Source organism: Anomaloglossus baeobatrachus, chromosome 4 (genome assembly GCF_048569485.1).
Source record: "Anomaloglossus baeobatrachus isolate aAnoBae1 chromosome 4, aAnoBae1.hap1, whole genome shotgun sequence".
Classification (NCBI taxonomy): domain Eukaryota; kingdom Metazoa; phylum Chordata; class Amphibia; order Anura; family Aromobatidae; genus Anomaloglossus; species Anomaloglossus baeobatrachus.
In genome coordinates, this window is record NC_134356.1 from 704,536,375 (window position 1) to 704,557,218 (window position 20,844).

Here is a 20,844-nt window from a genome sequence, read left to right on the forward strand (position 1 = left end):
GCGGGGGCCAGGAGCTGATGTGTGTCACACACTGCAATGAAGCTGGGGAGGTCGCTATTACCTCACAGCGGGGGCCAGAAGCTGATGTGTGTCACACACTGCAATGTCGCTGGGGGGGTCGCTATTACCTCACAGCGGGGGCCAGGAGCTGATGCGTGTCACACACTGCAATGTCGCTGGGGGGGTCGCTATTACCTCACAGCGGGGGCCAGGAGCTGATGTGTGTCACACACTGCAATGTCGCTGGGGAAGTCGCTATTACCTCACAGCGGGGGCCAGGAGCTGATGCGTGTCACACACTGCAATGTCGCTGGGGGGGTCGCTATTACCTCACAGCGGGGGCCAGGAGCTGATGTGTGTCACACACTGCAATGAAGCTGGGGAGGTCGCTATTACCTCACAGCGGGGGCCAGGAGCTGATGCGTGTCACACACTGCAATGTCGCTGGGGAAGTCGCTATTACCTCACAGCGGGGCCAGGAGCTGATGCGTGTCACACACTGCAATGTTGCTGGGGGGGTCGCTATTACCTCACAGCGGGGGCCAGGAGCTGATGTGTGTCACACACTGCAATGAAGCTGGGGAGGTCGCTATTACCTCACAGCGGGGGCCAGAAGCTGATGTGTGTCACACACTGCAATGTCGCTGGGGGGGTCGCTATTACCTCACAGCGGGGGCCAGGAGCTGATGTGTGTCACACACTGCAATGTCGCTGGGGAAGTCGCTATTACCTCACAGCGGGGGCCAGGAGCTGATGCGTGTCACACACTGCAATGTCGCTGGGGAAGTCGCTATTACCTCACAGCGGGGGCCAGGTCACTGATGCGTGTCACACACTGCAATGTCGCTGGGGAAGTCGCTATTACCTCACAGCGGGGGCCAGGAGCTGATGCGTGTCACACACTGCAATGTCGCTGGGGGGGTCGCTATTACCTCACAGCGGGGGCCAGAAGCTGATGTGTGTCACACACTGCAATGTCGCTGGGGAGGTCGCTATTACCTCACAGCGGGGCCAGGAGCTGATGTGTGTCACACACTGCAATGTCGCTGGGGGGGTCGCTATTACCTCACAGCGGGGGCCAGGTCGCTGATGCGTGTCACACACTGCAATGTCGCTGGGGAGGTCGCTATTACCTCACAGCGGGGCCAGGAGCTGATGCGTGTCACACGCTGCAATGTCGCTGGGGAAGTCGCTATTACCTCACAGCGGGGGCCAGGAGGTGATGCGTGTCACACACTGCAATGTCGCTGGGGAGGTCGCTATTACCTCACAGCGGGGGCCAGGAGCTGATGCGTGTCACACACTGCAATGTCGCTGGGGAGGTCGCTATTACCTCACAGCGGGGGCCAGGAGCTGATGCGTGTCACACACTGCAATGTCGCTGGGGAAGTCGCTATTACCTCACAGCGGGGGCCAGGAGCTGATGTGTGTCACACACTGCAATGTCGCTGGGGAGGTCGCTATTACCTCACAGCGGGGGCCAGGAGCTGATGTGTGTCACACACTGCAATGTCGCTGGGGAGGTCGCTATTACCTCACAGCGGGGGCCAGGAGCTGATGCATGTCACACACTGCAATGTCGCTGGGGAAGTCGCTATTACCTCACAGCGGGGGCCAGGAGCTGATGCGTGTCACACACTGCAATGTCGCTGGGGGGGCCGCTATTACCTCACAGCGGGGGCCAGGAGCTGATGCATGTCACACACTGCAATGTCGCTGGGGAGGTCGCTATTACCTCACAGCGGGGCCAGGAGCTGATGTGTGTCACACACTGCAATGTCGCTGGGGGGGCCGCTATTACCTCACAGCGGGGGCCAGGAGCTGATGCGTGTCACACACTGCAATGTCGCTGGGGGGGCCGCTATTACCTCACAGCGGGGGCCAGGAGCTGATGCGTGTCACACACTGCAATGTCGCTGGGGAGGTCGCTATTACCTCACAGCGGGGGCCAGGAGCTGATGCGTGTCACACACTGCAATGTCGCTGGGGGGGCCGCTATTACCTCACAGCGGGGGCCAGGAGCTGATGCATGTCACACACTTCAATGTCGCTGGGGGGGTCGCTATTACCTCACAGCGGGGGCCAGGAGCTGATGTGTGTCACACACTGCAATGTCGCTGGGGAAGTCTCTATTACCTCACAGCGGGGGCCAGGAGCTGATGCGTGTCACACACTGCAATGTCGCTGGGGGGGTCGCTATTACCTCACAGCGGGGCCAGGAGCTGATGCGTGTCACACACTGCAATGTCGCTGGGGGGTCGCTATTACCTCACAGCGGGGCCAGGAGCTGATGCGTGTCACACGCTGCAATGTCGCTGGGGAGGTCGCTATTACCTCACAGCGGGGCCAGGAGCTGATGCGTGTCACACACTGCAATGTCGCTGGGGGGGCCGCTATTACCTCACAGCGGGGGCCAGGAGCTGATGTGTGTCACACACTGCAATGTCGCTGGGGAGGTCGCTATTACCTCACAGCGGGGCCAGAAGCTGATGCGTGTCACACACTGCAATGTCGCTGGGGGGGTCGCTATTACCTCACAGCGGGGCCAGGAGCTGATGTGTGTCACACACTGCAATGTCGCTGGGGGGGCCGCTATTACCTCACAGCGGGGGCCAGGAGCTGATGCGTGTCACACACTGCAATGTCGCTGGGGGGGCCGCTATTACCTCACAGCGGGGGCCAGAAGCTGATGTGTGTCACACACTGCAATGTCGCTGGGGAGGTCGCTATTACCTCACAGCGGGGCCAGGAGCTGATGTGTGTCACACACTGCAATGTCGCTGGGGGGGTCGCTATTACCTCACAGCGGGGCCAGGAGCTGATGCATGTCACACACTGCAATGTCGCTGGGGAAGTCGCTATTACCTCACAGCGGGGGCCAGGAGGTGATGCGTGTCACACACTGCAATGTCGCTGGGGAGGTCGCTATTACCTCACAGCGGGGGCCAGGAGCTGATGCGTGTCACACACTGCAATGTCGCTGGGGAGGTCGCTATTACCTCACAGCGGGGGCCAGGAGCTGATGCGTGTCACACACTGCAATGTCGCTGGGGAAGTCGCTATTACCTCACAGCGGGGCCAGGAGCTGATGTGTGTCACACACTGCAATGTCGCTGGGGAGGTCGCTATTACCTCACAGCGGGGGCCAGGAGCTGATGTGTGTCACACACTGCAATGTCGCTGGGGAGGTCGCTATTACCTCACAGCGGGGGCCAGGAGCTGATGCATGTCACACACTGCAATGTCGCTGGGGAAGTCGCTATTACCTCACAGCGGGGGCCAGGAGCTGATGCGTGTCACACACTGCAATGTCGCTGGGGGGGCCGCTATTACCTCACAGCGGGGGCCAGGAGCTGATGCATGTCACACACTGCAATGTCGCTGGGGAGGTCGCTATTACCTCACAGCGGGGCCAGGAGCTGATGTGTGTCACACACTGCAATGTCGCTGGGGGGGCCGCTATTACCTCACAGCGGGGGCCAGGAGCTGATGCGTGTCACACACTGCAATGTCGCTGGGGGGGCCGCTATTACCTCACAGCGGGGGCCAGGAGCTGATGCGTGTCACACACTGCAATGTCGCTGGGGAGGTCGCTATTACCTCACAGCGGGGGCCAGGAGCTGATGCGTGTCACACACTGCAATGTCGCTGGGGGGGCCGCTATTACCTCACAGCGGGGGCCAGGAGCTGATGCATGTCACACACTGCAATGTCGCTGGGGGGGTCGCTATTACCTCACAGCGGGGGCCAGGAGCTGATGTGTGTCACACACTGCAATGTCGCTGGGGAAGTCTCTATTACCTCACAGCGGGGGCCAGGAGCTGATGCGTGTCACACACTGCAATGTCGCTGGGGGGGTCGCTATTACCTCACAGCGGGGCCAGGAGCTGATGCGTGTCACACACTGCAATGTCGCTGGGGGGGCCGCTATTACCTCACAGCGGGGGCCAGGAGCTGATGTGTGTCACACACTGCAATGTCGCTGGGGAGGTCGCTATTACCTCACAGCGGGGCCAGAAGCTGATGCGTGTCACACACTGCAATGTCGCTGGGGGGGTCGCTATTACCTCACAGCGGGGCCAGGAGCTGATGTGTGTCACACACTGCAATGTCGCTGGGGGGGCCGCTATTACCTCACAGCGGGGGCCAGGAGCTGATGTGTGTCACACACTGCAATGTCGCTGGGGAGGTCGCTATTACCTCACAGCGGGGGCCAGGAGCTGATGCATGTCACACGCTGCAATGTCGCTGGGGGGGTCGCTATTACCTCACAGCGGGGGCCAGGAGCTGATGCATGTCACACGCTGCAATGTCGCTGGGGAGGTCGCTATTACCTCACAGCGGGGCCAGGAGCTGATGCATGTCACACGCTGCAATGTCGCTGGGGAGGTCGCTATTACGTCACAAAACCGGTGACGTTACAGCGAGGTCGTTTGCGATGTTGCAGTGTGTAAAGCCACCTTAAGTCAACCCCACTAAGCTCTAAAGAAGACACAGGGATAACAAACAGGGGGAAAGTAAACAAGTAATTTATCTCCAGATGACTCAGGGAGAGGAACTACAAACCACAACAAGATCTATTCAGAAGAATACAAGCTGGCTGCTTGCACTGACACTGAAAACTTGTTAAGGGTATTAGACCTATCATCAGCACAAAGTAAGGGGCAATGAGGGTATATAAAGACATGAAGGGAAGTGCTGATGAAAGGCAACTAAAAATGTGAGGAGCTCTGCAGGGCCCTAAAGGGAAAGGGATGAAAACCAAGCAGAGGAGATACCTAGGACACCAAATACACCAAGCAGGATAATAGAAGGTCAAGGAGCAGTTTTTGCAGCCAGAAACTGTGACTTTCTATAGCCGGACACCACAGGACTGTGTTACCAGTGACGCACCCATGACAGAGTTCCCCTCCTTCTACAAGTGGTCTCAAGACACTCAGGACCAGGTTTATCCAAATGGACAGCATGAAATGAATGAACCAATCTTGTGGAGTTCACATCTGATGCTGGGACCCACATCCTCGCCCCTGGTCCATAGTGCACCAAGTATTGAAGGGAACGACGTAGAAGATGAGAATCTTCAATCTTAGCTATTTGAAACTCTAAATTGCCATCAACCATGACTGGGGCCAGTGGCAAAGGAGACCGCTTCAAGGGTAACAATATACTTCTTGAACAGAAAGCTGTGGAACACATTGTGGATCCTAAGAGCCTGAGGTAACTCCAGATGAATCACCACTGGGTTAATGACGGTGATTACCTTATAGGAACCAATAAACCTAGGTCTCAGCTTCCAGGAACGAACCTTCAACATTATGTTCCTGGTAGACAACCACACAGTCATTTACACTCAGGTCCGGACCTGGCAAGCGTTTTTTGTCAGCCATACATTTGTATCTGTCTCCCATGAGCTTCAAATTGCTCTTACTCCCTTGGCCATACAGAAGAGAGTGATGAGGGAAAACGCTTCTCTTCAGGAACTCCCGAAGCCCCTCTACAACTAAAGGTAGCAAATTGCGGATGAAAACCGGATGCACAGAATAATGGTGACTTGCCAAGAGATGATTATTTAAAGCAAATTCGGCCAATGGTGAATAAGATGCCCAATCCTTCTGGTTCTTAGAGACAAAATACCTGTATTAGGTTTCCAAATTATGATTTATGCGCTCGGTCTGCCCATTCGACTGAGGATGGACGGCAGAAGAGGACGACAGCTGCACCCCTAGTCAAGCACAAAATGCTTTACAAAATATGAAAGCAAACTGGGTTCCCCGATCTGAGACCACATCGGAAGGAACCCGGTGAAGCTTCATGATCTCATTGATGAACACCTGAGCCAGAGTCTTGGCATTCGGAAGTGCCGGCAATGCGATGAAATGTACCATCTTACTGACTCTATCCACAACCACTAAGACCACAGCTTTAAAGAGAAAAAAGCCTGCTGGCCAGAGTCCGACCCTTTACAGAAATCAGACCCCTTATTTGTCAAGTCAGTGAGAGGTTTCACAAATACCCAATAATACTGAATAAGTTTCTATTAAAAGTTCCATTCATCCCCTTCTCAGATTCTAACCAGATTGTAGCCCCCCTTAAGTCCAACTTGGAGAACCACTTAGCTCCCACAATCTGGTTGAATAAATCCAGAATCCGAGGGAGAGGATACGGGTCTCTGACGGTAATCTGATCCAATTCCTAAAAATCCAATCAAGGGCGGAGACCCCCATCTTTCTACTTAACAAAGAAGAACCCTGCCACCACAGGTGAAGAGGAGGGTCCGATATGTCTCTTCTCCAGACTCTCAGCAATGTAATCTTTCATGGCCGGTCTCTCTGGACCAGAAAAATTATACAGTCTGGACTTGGGATGTTTTACTCCAGGGAGCAGATTAATGGCACAGCCATATACACGATGGGGAGGCAAATCCTGACACCCCCTCTCCGAAATTACATCCTCATACCTAGCAAAGATGCAGATAAGGAGTCCGTAGAGAGAAGTGTTCAGACAATTATCAATACAGTAGTTTCCCCTCTCCACAATTTCCCTGGATTGTCAATCCACTACAGGATTATGTTTCACTAACCAGGGTAGACCCAGAACAATGGGAGTGGGAAGACCCTCTAAGACATAGCAGGAAATTACTGCATAATGCAGGGGTCCTACCCTCAGCTTTATACCATGTACCATCTGTGTCAGGCATCCCTGAGCAAACGATGCTGAGTCAATGGCATAAATGGAGATGGGCTTAGCCAACATACTGCAGGTGAGCCCATGAGTTTTTGCAAGCAGGGCATCCACCATGCTGGCTCCTGCTCCACTGTCCACAAGCACATACATTTTGTCCTTCCTGCTCTCAAGCACCACCTCTGCTGTCAGGACAAACTGAGAATTACATGTGGAAGACAATCATACACTCAGATTGTCCATCCCCCACACCACGAAGGGTGATCCGAGCCCCAGATGTTTATTTTTGCTTAGTAATTTAGGTGCAGGCTCCAATAAAATGAACTTTACCACACAAAAAAAACAAACCCTTTTTATGGTGCACCTCAGTAGAAACATGTGAAGTAGTGGATCCCCCAAACAGCATGGGCTCCTGCAAACTCATGAGTGATGGTTCCCACCCGCACCCGACTATGGAGTGCTGCCCCGAGGTATGGTCTCCGGGCAAAGTGGTCAAACCACTCAGGGGTTTCAAAAATCACCAAGGCGTCCTTCAACTTCTCTGAAAGTCCCTGGCAAAACTGGCTTCTTAGAGCAGGGTCATTCCACTTGGCTATCGACAGCAAGATGCCAGTAAAAACTTTGTGTGAGTCTCTTTTCAGCCCTTTTCCTCCCTTGATGCCCGGCCAAGGGGATATCATGGGCCAGTTGTAGTAGCTGTGCCCTGTACTTCTGGGGGACAATGAATGGCCTGGTAGCCATGTCAGGGATATCATTGCCACTGGCCTTTGTGACACGATAATACAATTCCTGTTCTCGGGTGAAGCAGTCTCCATTATCTGCCCAGTCTCTGCCCTTAACCTAAGGGCTGCCAAGGCACCGTCACCTTCTATTTCTCTTCTAAACTCCTCTCTATCCCAAGACTCTCCCAATGTAGTAGCAGGGAACGGATTGCTTACCGACTCTGATGGGGGTTGTGGTGGTTGTTCCCTGGTGACGTCCTGATGTCGTGGTGCTTGCATTGCTTGTATTCGGGTGACGGCTCCCACAAATTGGCACTGTAACTCTCCAATGTTGTTTCCCAGGATATCGGCAGGCAATCCTCCCATAACTCCAATCCAGCAGTATTTCCCCATAACCATAATCCAACCGCACAGAGGCTCGCTGTATATAATATATATAATATATATGTACACATACATACACACACATTATATTATATATATATACATACACACACACACACACACACACACACACACACACACACACACACACGAGTTCCCCTGCCTCGGCTCGAAGCACACAGGGGTCAGTAATAGTCAAGAAGGCCCCTGTGTCTCTGAATTCTGACACTTTGTATCCACCGATTAAGACATCCTGCAGGAGGCGTTGCCGTTGCTTGGGGTAGCTTGGGGACAAAGGCCGGAGATCGTACATTCCAGATGGGATATCTATGGTGCAGGGGTTGGTGGTCCACGCCGGTGGAGGTGGTGGTAACTCTTCCTCTGGCAGGATGAAATGCACAAGATGCACCGGACGAGATGGAGGTGCGTGTAGCTCCCATCGAGTCCTTGAGGGTCAACCAGTTTGCAGGTGCCCAGATTGCCCTCATAACATTTTCTCTCAATGATTCCCCCACATCGTGGTCAGAACTGTTGGGGCCCAGGATTGGGAGCTGTGGTTGTCCTTGACCTGCGGCTGCGTGGAGGTACAGATTTAGCTGGAGAGGGCCGGGGCGCAGGAGCAGGCTGTGGCTTATTGTCCAGAAGACCCCTCCATTGCGGTCGGATAGTAAGGGCCTCATCAGCCAGGGCTGCAGCTCCATCCAAGGTGCACGGTGTGTGCTCTCTGACCCATTCCCGTATTTCTGAAGGACACTTGTACAGAAATTGTTCTTTAAGAAATACCTGTATAACGTCTTCCACAGTGAAGGCGTCTTCCGCTTCCAGCTATCTCCGACATGCCTGGGACATCTTATGGGCATACATCCTAAACGATCCCCCCGTGGTGCATGGGAGGTCTCGGAACTGTGCCCTATGTGAGTCTGGGGTGATGGCATGGTAATCCAGGATAGTCCGCTTTACAATTTTGTAATCCCGATTCTGCTGTGAGGCAATGGTGCGATAAGCCTCTGCCAGGCTTCTGTTCAGGAGTCCCACTAACAAACGCACCCAGCCAGAGTGGGGAAGCTCCATCACCGCACACTGCTGCTCAAAGTCCTTGAAGAACCCTTCCTCATCAAATGGCTTGAAGTCCGCCCGGGTGATCCGTACAGGCTCCCGGATCGCTGGGTTTACACTCCAACTCACATTACTCCCTCTGTCAGACTCCATTGCTTCTTATCTCCTCTGTGCTTGGCGAGCAGCCTGCTCCTTAAATTCCTGAGATACACCGGGGCCCAGAACAGCCATCTCTTCTTTGAACCACACCAACTGTTGGCTTTTTGGGGCAGGGAGCCACGTTTCCAGCACTTGTCCGTTAGACATCTGGGAGGAGTTGGACTGGCTCGCACCCACCAGTAGATCAATTAAGGCCTCTTTACTCAGTCCCTGGTGGTTCAGGCCCAGATCTCTGGCTCTCTCCTGTAGACTGGATACAGTCCAGTTTCTGTACTCACTCTGTGGGTGGATTTCCATTGAGCTGTGCTCCGTTGATCCCACCGCTGCCAGCAGTTGTGACAGGGTCCTTCCCCCATACCACACAATCAACAGAGCGAGAGATGGCGGTACAATCCAAAAAAAAACATTTATTCCAAGCAAGTCAGAAGGTCCATCAAATAATCCACCACAGGGAGGGTAAAATAGTCCAGTAATGGGATAAATGTGCTGAAGTTCAGTCACAATCCTCCAGCAGTCCTTTTCTAGTGTAATCAGAGTTTCTCCAAGCTTCTGTAGGGGCTAACCCAAGCATGCTATACTTTATGAATCTTGCTGCCTCCTTGTCCTCCTCAGGCTCAATCCTGATATGCATGGGTAGGCAGACAGGATGGGTGGTTTTCAGCCCCACCCCCCACAGATCTAGAAAAAAGAGGAACTACAGGAGGAGATTTTCAGTATTTGGAGAGCAGGGAAGTCATAAATGGGTCATCAGGAATTGTCAGCAGAGGTTCATCAACAAGCATGGCCACATCCAGGCCGCAGATGGTGACTGAGCTAAGTTACTCTATAGTGACTCTACACAAGACACGTAATACACTGCATGAACAAGGCAAAACTCCTAAAATCCAGTAAAAATATGAACATACACAAATGATACCTAACCCACATATCCCACCACAGTATTAAACCGTCCTCCTCATCACACTGTTCACATTTTGACGTCATGAGACCAAGATGGCACCTAACAATTGAACAGCTCCGCGCCATTGTGAAGCTTCAAACAGGAGGTTCTCAATGGATGTGGCCACTGAGCTTAGAGTGTCACCAGCAGGTTGTACAGAGACACAGAGAGACTGGAAGAGTCATAGAAAGGCAGAAAAGTGGCCACTGAGCCTAGAGCATCACAGAGTGTCACCAGCAGGTTATACAGAGACACAGAGAGACTGGAAGAGTCACAGAAAGGCAGAGAAGAGGCCACTGAGCCTAGGGCATCACAGTGTGTCACCAGCAGGTTGTGCAGAGACACAGAGAGACTGAAAGAGTCACAGAAAGGCAGAGAAGTGGCCACTGAGCCTAGAGCATCATAGAGTGTCACCAGCAGGTTGTACAGAGACACAAAGACTGGAAGAGTCACAGAAAGGCAGAGAAGTGGCCACTGAGGCTAGAGCATCAGAGTGTCACCAGCAGGTTGTACAGAGACACAGAGAGACTAGAAGAGTCACAGAAATGCAGAGAAGAGGCCACTGAGCTTAGGGCATCACAGAGTGTCACCAGCAGGTTGTACACAGACACATAGAGAGTGGAAGAGTCATAGCAAGGCAGAGAAGTGGCCACTGAGCCTAGAGCATCACAGAGTGTCACCAGCAGGTTGTACAGAGACACAAAGACTGGAAGAGTCACAGAAAGGCAGAGAAGTGGCCACTGCGGCTAGAGCATCAGAGTGTCACCAGCAGGTTATACAGAGACACAGAGAGACTGGAAGAGTCACAGAAAGGCAGAGAAGAGGCCACTGAGCTTAGGGCATCACAGAGTGTCACCAGCAGGTTGTACAGAGACACAGAGAGACTGGAAGAGTCACAGAAGTATTCCTTGTATGAGCAGTGTGTATCTTTGTATATAATGTACCGGTGCTGTATATTTAATATATGATGTAAAAGCGCTTTATATAATGTAATACATCACACATTACCAACGCTCATCCTATTATAAATTACACATCACAACAATAACATTGGAGTCTTCAAGGGGAAGTGACAATATGTTCATCTCCTTACAAATCCACAGAATTTTTTATTTGGAATAACAAAGGGAAAATACACTTGGATCGGCCTTACGGACGTGTCCGGACACTGGATATGGGTGGACGGAACCAAATACGATTCTACCCCAAAGTAAGTGCCAAAGCTGGCGGGGTAAAGGGGGGGGGGTTAGTCTGTGGTCAGTAGGTCCCAAGGGGAAAGACCAACAAATGGTACCCAGAGTGGCAGCGTCATTATCCCACACCCCCGGTGTCAGCGTCATTATCCCGCACCCCCGGTGTCAGCGTCATAATCCCGCACCCCCGGTGTCAGCGTCATTATCCTGCACCCCCGGTGTCTGTGTCATAATCCCGCACCCCCGGTGTCAGCGTCATAATCCCGCACCCCCGGTGTCAGCGTCATTATCCTGCACCCCCGGTGTCTGTGTCATAATCCCGCACCCCCGGTGTCGGCGTCATTATCCCGTACCCCGGTGTCCGTGTCAGTTTTCTGTACCTCTTCTACCTTTTCCTTTCTGTCTGGCAGGCATTGGATTGAGGGGCAGCCGGATGAGTATTACGGCCATGGACTTGGTGGAGGAGAGGACTGCGCTCACCTGCATCAGAATGGACTATGGAACGACGACCATTGCTCCCGACCCTACTGGTACATATGTGAGAAGAGCTTATGAGAGGAGGCGTAGGCCTGGACTCACTGCTGGAGCCCCTCGAACTGCGGACCCCCATATTCAATGGTTTCCTAAACATTTTTCATAGTTACATAGAAAAAAGACCTCAGTGCATCAAGTGCAACCTTCCCCCACCAATGGTAACAGATGAGACCGGAAGTCGGTAGGAGGAACACAGAGCGGCTCTATGGACTGGCAATGTAGGTGCACTGAGCTGCTCTATGGACCTGGTTTTGTAGAAGGAGCACAGAGCGGCTCTATGGACCTGGCCATGTAGAAGGTGCACAGAACGGCTCTAAGAACCTGGCCATGTAGAAGGAGCACAGAGCGGCTCTATGGACCTGGCCATGTAGAAGGAGCACAGAGCGGCTCTATGGACCTGGCCATGTAGAAGGAGCACAGAGCGGCTCTATGGACCTGGCCATGTAGAAGGAGCACAGAGCGGCTCTATGGACCTGGCCATGTAGAAGGAGCACAGAGCGGCTCTAAGAACCTGGCCATGTAGAAGGAGCACAGAGCGGCTCTATGGACCTGGCCATGTAGGAGCACAGAGCGGCTCTATGGACCTGGCCATGTAGAAGGAGCACAGAGCGGCTCTATGGACCTGGCCATGTAGAAGGAGCACAGAGCAGCTCTATGGACCTGGCCATGAAGGTGCACAGAGCAGCTCTATGGACCTGGCCATGAAGGTGCACAGAGCGGCTCTATGGATCTGGCCATGTAGGTCCACCAAGTAGGAGGACAATATGGATGCTATGTGAGACATCTGACTTGATGCGCTTGGAGAACGCGCCTTCACCTGATCCTCTGACGTCTCCTGTAATATTTGATCACATTTCATTCATTGTGTAATGGAATAAATGATGATTTTCCTATAATTCTACCAGAATATATTAAATTGAATATATTACACCCTCTGTCTCATGTGTGACCATAGGGAGGCATCCTAGGAGCCTCAGCACCATGTATAGGGGTTAGAGGATACAACAGCTGCAGGCTTATGCTCGGCTGGAGGGACCGTGTTACACAGCAGATAGCACGGTGTTGCGCATTTGCTAATACTGTGGTTTATGTCAGTTCTTCTCCACGTTGTGTTCATGCAGATAATAATTTTAGTAAACACGGTTTTTGATCAAAAAAGCGTAAAGCCGTCCCACCGCGACAAGGTGTACCCAAATCAGGACGGTACCTACACACTCTAGTATTAAATCCTTCGTACGTGTCAGAACAGACCTCAATGTGAATAAGGGCAGAGAGTGACCGGGTCCCCACTATGGACACCCAGCCATGGGAGGCAATGGATGAAATTCTCAGGTCCTAGCTATGGAGGCTTCGGCAAAGGGGTGGTCAGAAAAAGAAATTTGTTTGGAGGTGCACAGATAGGTGCCTGACGCCAGGTGAAAGGACTGTGTTGTGAATGTCAGTTATGCTTTGGCTGCTGGGAGGCTCCTTCTTGTGGCCAGGAATGGTTTGGACAGAGACCAGGTGTGTTGAGCAATGGGCGTTTCCATTGCTAACTCTCTGCCTATTTAAACCCTGGTCTGCTGGCAGGCTATGCCGGATGTCAGTTGTTCTTTGTACACCAGCCTGCTTCATCCTGCTCCAGACCACATCTACCCCAGATAAGTGCTTCATAGTATCATAGTATCATAGTTTTTAAGGTTGAAGGGAGACTCTAAGTCCATCTAGTTCACCCCGTAGCCTAACATGTTGATCCAGAGGAAGGCAAAAAACCCCAATGTGGCAAACAAGTTCCAATGGGGAAAAAATGTCCTTCCTTCGTCCACATCCGGCAATCAGACTAGTTCCCTGGATCAATACCCTGTCATAAAATCTAATATACATAACTGGTAATATTACATTTTTCAAGAAAGGCGTCCAGGCTCTGCTTAATGTTAGTAGTGAATCACTCATTACAACATCATGCGGCAGAGAGTTCCACAGTCTCACTGCTCGTACAGTAAAGAATCCTCGTCTGTGATTATGATTAAACCTTCTTTCCTCAAGACGTAGCGGATGCCCCCGTGTTCCAGTCGCAGGCCTAGGTGTAAATAGATCTTTGGAAAGGTCTCTGTACTGTCCCCTCATATGTTTATACATTGTGATTAGATCCCCCCTAAGCTTTCGTTTTTCCTGTCTTGGTATTGCAGCCCACCCATTCCTCTAATAATCTTGGTGGCTCTTCTCTGCACCCTCTCCAGTTCAGCTATGTCCTTCTTATATATCGGTGACCAGAATTGTACACAGTATATAAGTGCGGTCGCACTAGTGACTTGTACAGAGGTAGAACTATATTTTTTTCATGAACACTTCTACCTCTTTTAATACATCCCATTATTTTATTAGCCCTGGCAGCAGCTGCCTGACACTGGCCACTAAAGTGAAGTTTACCATCCCCCCATACACCCAAGTCTTTTTCTGTGTCTGTTTTACCCAGTGTTCTACAATTAAGTACATAATCATAAATGTTATTTCCTCTACCCAAGTGCATGACCTTACATTTATCTACATTAAACTTCAATTGCCACTTCTCAGCCCAATCCTCCAATTTACATAAATCTCCCTGTAATATAAAATTATCCTCCTCTGTATTGATTACCCTGCAGAGTTTAGTATCATCTGCAAATATTGAAATTCTACTCCGCATGCCCCCAACAAGGTCATTTATAAATATGTTTAAAAGAAGCGGGCCCAATACTGACCCCTGTGGTACCCCACTATGAACCGAGACCCAGTCCGAGTACGTACCATTAATAACCACCCTTTGTTTCCTATCACTGAGCCAGTTTTTAACCCAGTTACACATATTTTCCCCTATCCCCATTATTCTCATTTTATGTACCAACCTTTTGTGTGGCACCGTATCAAAAGCTTTTGAAAAGTCCATATACACAACATCCGCTGCATTTCCCTGGTCCAGGCTTGAACTTACCTCTTCATAGAAGCTGATCACATTAGTGTGACAGGATCGATCCCTCATAAACCCATGTTGATACTCTGTCACAAGGTTATTTTTCTTGAGATACTCCAGTATAGCATCTCTCAAGAAACCCTCAAGGATTTTACCAACCGTAGAGGTTAAACTTACCGGCCTATAATTTCCCGGCTCAGTTTTTGTCCCCTTTTTGAATATTGGCACCACATTTGCTATGCGCCAGTCCTGCGGTACCTGCTTTGCTCTTTATTTGTTTGGTTCTTTTCCTCTTATCTGAGTTTGTCATTTGCTGTGGTTGTTTTCAGTTTATTTGCATGCAGGAATCTTCCCTCTCAGTTGCTTAGCTGGGAAACTCCCTGCAGCTATGTTTGGAGTATTGCTCCTATAAGTCCATGTGTTTGTGGCTTTTTGAATTTGTAATGATTCCTGTTTTCTATTCATTGGTATGACAAGAGCGCCTGGTATAGGACGGAGTGCAGATCGTGCGATCTGAGGGCCTTTTTGTACTATCAGGAATTTAGAATTTTGCAGGGTTTTCTCTGGCCACCATCAGTCCCTTTCCTGTCCTTTCCTATTTTAGTCAGAGGGGGCCTCACCTTTTGCTAATCCTATCATCTGTGTATTGTGTTTTCCTATATCACCGCAGTCTTTGAATGTGGGGGGCTTGCTATTCTTTATCTATTTTCTGAGGCAGAGAGTTATTCATCTTTCCTTCCTTTAGGATAGCTAGTTCTCCGGCTGGGTTCGCGGTGCACAGGATGTTAGTTCACCCCTCGGCTACTTCTAGTTGTGATGGTTAGTAAGGGGATGGCGGCCAGATTGGTTGCCAATGCTCGTCACCTTTTGCCAGTGATTTATGGTGGTCTTCCATGGTTCCGGATCATAACAGACTGCATCATTAGAAGTAATGGGGTCTGAAAGGCTTAAGAATGCCTGGGCCATGTATGGAGCACCAGAGTCTTTGGAGGCCACTGTGTTGCCCCCTTTTTCTGTAGATCTCACTGGGGTTGAACCCCTGCATCACAAGGTTACATCTGAAGGTGAGGATGTCCGAGCCACCTTCCTGGCCCTGCTTTTGACCAACTCTGATCTTATACCCCCCACATCCCTGGGGAGGGCTGGGGCAGTAGTGGTAAAGCCAACAGAGATACACAGGAGAAACCAAAACTCATAAAGGTAAATCAGCAGGCTAGCAGAGATTAACTGTTCCTAGCCTGATCATTAATGAGCACACAGCTTATCGATGGCCGAGTCTGCCTGTGTAACTCAGAAACTATTTCTGTTCTTTTGCATAGTGGGATGGGGCCAATATGCTGGATGCTCTAAATGCACTGACGCATGGTGCATCTTGTAGCATTCTGGCAAAACCCATCCCCATATTTGCCATCAACTCTGCACCTCTTGTACAGGGGCGTTTGATGCAAGTTGTGAATAACTTGAAGCTTTGCATAGGGGTCCTTCACGATTAACGTATGTTCTGTGGTGCTCTTGAAGACCTCCCTCCCCTATAGTACTGGGCCTTCCCTGCATGGTTAGGCACAATCCGGTGCTTACTTGGCAGTCCAGGGAGATTATTAAGTGGAGCGATTTCTGTAAGGAGAACGGTCTGGACACTTTTCTCTACTATCTCCACTGGCATCCTCACCTTTTCTGTCCGGTTTTGAGGATGTATTTGCAGAAACGAGGTGTCAAAATTTGCCCCCTTCATGCTTATGATTGTCCCATTAACTTGCTCTCTGGAGCAAAACTACCCAAAACCAGATTATACAGTCTTTCTGGCCCGTAAAAGCAGGCTATGAAAGATTATATCTCTGAAAGCCTTGCTAAGGGACATACTGGACCCTCCTCTTCTCCCATGGCTGCAGGGTGCTTCCTTGTTAAGATGGGGGTCTGCGTTCTTGTTTAAACTTTTGTGAGTTAAATCAACAAACCATTGTAATGCTCACGGGTGCGAGCCAGGAGTGAACCTATTGGACCACAACACACAGAATACCTAAGAGACTTGACTATGGCTCACACCAGGTTTCCACCAGAACCTCTCATGGTGAGGGTGGAATTGTGCTGCAGGTGATAAACAGATGCCACACAGGGAGACTCGGTGCTGCAACAGCTGAACTCAGGGGTATGGACACAGTCTCTGATGAGGCAGGCTCGGCCAATATGGTACGATGCAGCAGTGACCGGTACAGCAGGCTTGACCGATACGGTACGATGCAGCAGTGACCGGTACAGCAGGCTTGACTGATACGGTACGATGCAGCAGCCAGGACTATGAAACAGGCAAGTACCAGCACATAAGACCTGCAAAACTAGCAATGAGTCTTTAGGAACAGACCACGTTGCCTAGACACCTCCCATAAGAGGAGAGTTCCTAAAATACCTATGGCCTACGTCTGAGGGGGACTTCTGGGTCAGGGTGCGCTGGTCCTTTAAGAAAAGGTGAGCATGCACCCTAAGAGTGCTCCCAGGAGACGGGTGCGGCGTGTGCAAGCCCTGGGATCTGGCAGCAGGGACTCAGGGAGGGCGAATGTGCAGGTGTACAGGCTGTGGAAGAGCATGATAGTGTGGTAACACTGCTAAGGGTGTTACAGTACCTCCCCTTATAAATCCCTTTTCCAGGAATCTCTTAAGGTCAAGAGGGGCATTGATTTTCTCTTCGGGATCCCATGATATCCCATGATATCTCCTCAGGACCAAACCTTTCCAGACCACTAAGGAGGGGGGTTTCTCAAAGCCTTTTTACAGCAAGGATGGATTTTACCTCAAAGATGTCTTCATCACTGACCGGAGGAGGTGAAGTACCTGGACCCTTGAAGTAGTGACTTCGGATGAAAGGTTTGAGGAGAGACACATGGAACGAGTTGGGAATACGCAAGGTGGCTTGTAAAAAGGAAAGGACTTTTTCCCTTCTGGATGAAATTATTCATGGCCTTATCATAACTGCTGCATCTTGGCATGAAGATGCCCTTCCACTATATTTACCCACTCCTGGCTTTGCTTCATGCTGGTGATAGAATTTTCTATACTGACTACTTTGACGAAGCCTGTCTTTGAAGAAGCTGAGGTGTCGTTTTAGTTGCATCTGATAAGTTTTCTGCTGGAAAAACTTAGGATTTCTATTTGTGGACTTTTCCCATTTATTTGTTTTACCTTCCTCATGTCTCATTGTAGTAGTCTGACTGAGACTACTGTCTCACTGCCCTACTCACTAATTTGAATAAGTTGAGTGTTAGCGAAGGCCAAGGCATGTGACAGTGCATGAGGGGAAGAACCCATCTAGGGATGTTAGTGAGTGCAGGGATCAGCCACAGGTGAGTGTGAGGTGGTGACCCCTCTCCCCATCGCCGGGGCCTTTGTTAAACATCTACCCTGGTTTTCGTTCAGTAATGCACCACACTCTGGATGTTCCCTCCCCCCGGCGGGACATGCGCAGCCAAGGAACCTTCCAGAGAGTCTCATCTCCTGTAGACATATAAAGGAGAGAAGGAAAGTGACTACAGCTCAGACTTACAGCGGCCATTGAATAATGACACTGACAAGCCATGTTAGAAGAAGGGAAATGTTAGTCCAGAAATGACATCTGCTGCACTGAGCTAGTTATCTGGTCATCAGGGCAGAGGACATCAGGGCAGAGGACATCAGGAGGCACTCCCGTCATCAGTGCAGATGACATCAGGAGGCACTCCGGTCATCAGGGCAGAGGACATCAGGAGGCACTCCGGTCATCAGGGTACAGGTCATCAGGAGGGGCACCATTCATCAGGGCAGAGGACATCAGGAGGCACTCCGGTCATCAGGGCAGAGGACATCAGGGCAGAGGACATCAGGAGGCACTCTGGTCATCAGGGCAGAGGACATCAGGGCAGAGGACATCAGGAGGCACTCTGGTCATCAGGGCAGAGGACATCAGGGCAGAGGACATCAGGAGGCACTCTGGTCATCAGGGCAGAGGACATCAGGGCAGAGGACATCAGGAGGCACTCCGGTCATCAGTGCAGAGGACATCAGGAGGCACTCCGGTCATCAGGGCAGAGGACATCAGGAGGCACTCCGGTCATCAGGGCAGAGGACATCAGGAGGCACTCCGGTCATCAGGGCAGAGGACATCAGGAGGCACTCCGGTCATCAGGGTACAGGTCATCAGGAGGGGCACCATTCATCAGGGCAGAGGACATCAGGAGGCACTCCGGTCATCAGGGCAGAGGACATCAGGGCAGAGGACATCAGGAGGCACTCTGGTCATCAGGGCAGAGGACATCAGGGCAGAGGACATCAGGAGGCACTCTGGTCATCAGGGCAGAGGACATCAGGGCAGAGGACATCAGGAGGCACTCCGGTCATCAGTGCAGAGGACATCAGGAGGCACTCCTGTCATCAGGGCAGAGGACATCAGGAGGCACTCTGGTCATCAGGGTACAGGTCATCAGGAGGGGCACCATTCATCAGGGTGCAGGACATCAGGAGGCATTCTGGTCATCAGGGTACAGGTCACCAGGCACAGGACATCAGGAGGCATTCTGGTCATCAGGGTACAGGTCACCAGGCACAGGACATCAGGAGGCATTCTGGTCATCGTCATCAGGAGGAACTCCGGTCATCAAGATAAAGGTCATCAGCAGGGACTCCACCAGTTGTCACAAACAAAGCCGGGGGAAGGGGGGGTGGGTCGCAGACGTCCTGCCGCTCGGCCGTGGACCTGTCAACCCGGGACGATACCGCACCTCGCAGCCCAACCTGACGTGTCTTTAATATGTTGGAACTAAGCGATACGACCATCACTTCTGCCAACATGCAACATTTCGCGCCCCAAAGGGGTATATAAGGTTTGATTGGCGCAATGTAACACTGACACCTCCTGTCCCCGCAAGCACGGGGAAGTAGACAGAGCAGACTACAGAAACTCCGGTGTACCACCCAGCTTTCTCACAACCCTGACCGGCCGCCAGAACCTTTCCACTAGTCCACTAGCCCCAGTGAAACAGGATTCTGCTGGTCCAGTACAGCAGTCTGCCACCAGTTCCTCATTGGATAACAGCCTGGTCTGTTAATCGGACTATATTGGGCCAGAAACCAGCTCAGGTAGCATTTAAAGGGAACCTGTCATCAGAAATTTAGCTATAAAGCTAAAAGTTCCCCCCTCTGCAGCTCCTGGGCTGCATTCTAGGAAGCTAGGAAGCTAGGAAGCTGCATTCTAGGAGTGCTCAGCAGCAGGAAATGGATGGGAAGGAGGTGACGTCCGGTCATCAGGCCAGCGAGCGCTTGCGCATAACGCTGGAGTAATAGGGGAAAGTGCGGTCACGAGGTTATGGGCGGCACTTACTGATGACACTCACAGCGCCGCCCATACCCTCGTGCCCGCGCAAAGCGTCACCAGCGGTCCCACGTGCACACAGTGCACAGCACCGCTACAGTGGAACAGCGCATGCTCGGGACCACGGGCACCCAAGGGTGGCGCCCTGAGCTTTGAAATTCAGCGTTCGGGGGCGGCGTAAATCTGCAGGAGGAACAGCAACGGACCCCAGGCAGCCCGCCCCCATGGAAGATTTAAGAAATTTGCATAAGAAAAGGTACAAGTTTACAAAGTGTTTATTTTGGTATAAAAGGTGCCACAAACTATAGGAAGCTTCCTAGAATGCAGCCCAGGAGCTGCAGAGGGGGGAACTTTTAGCTTTATAGCTAAATTTCTGATGACAGGTTCCCTTTAATACTAAACCAAGCGCACGAACATTGGATTCAGAAATCGAGATAAAAGAAACAGCCCAAGATTAAATATATAATTTAATCGCCTTAAGGGCACACTAGATAATATCTGTACACCACATCTTGTATATAGTGTATTATGTCAGAAGTACAATTACAGATAAGTTACGGTTGCAAACGGATACACAGATGGATCAGTTACCTTGTTCCTTATGAATAGGCCTGGTATTTGCTGGCACAGGGGAGGTGCTGTGGAGCCACGGGTTTTCCTAGGACTCCCCAAACGTTTACCGCACGTGATCTCTCAGAGAATACACACAAAATGTCTGCTCTGATATTTATGAACCTATGTACCACTCATGTACCATCCCACCTTGTGACCTAAGACATGGGCTTGTGCCTTTAGTTTCCAGAAAGATATGAAAAAGCAGTTTTCCCCATATCTCTGCCTCTGAGTGTCCACGCAGGGGATATGACCATCATAATTCTAGTTATAATTTGATCTGTCCATAGATAGAGAAC

At 51.2% G+C, this 20,844-nt stretch overlaps 1 protein-coding gene across 1 annotated transcript in view; it reads left to right on the forward strand.

The window, feature by feature from the left end:
* The window catches only part of LOC142302206 (asialoglycoprotein receptor 1-like), a 90,579-nt gene extending 78,010 nt beyond the window's left edge, over positions 1–12,569 (forward strand). Inside the window, exons 6-7 of the mRNA XM_075343300.1 lie at positions 11,046–11,152; positions 11,546–12,569. Coding sequence (XP_075199415.1) covers positions 11,046–11,152; positions 11,546–11,690 — 252 coding nt within the window. The 3' untranslated portion in view covers positions 11,691–12,569. The remainder of the gene's footprint in view (positions 1–11,045; positions 11,153–11,545) is intronic.
* The last annotated feature ends 8,275 nt before the right edge of the window (positions 12,570–20,844 follow it).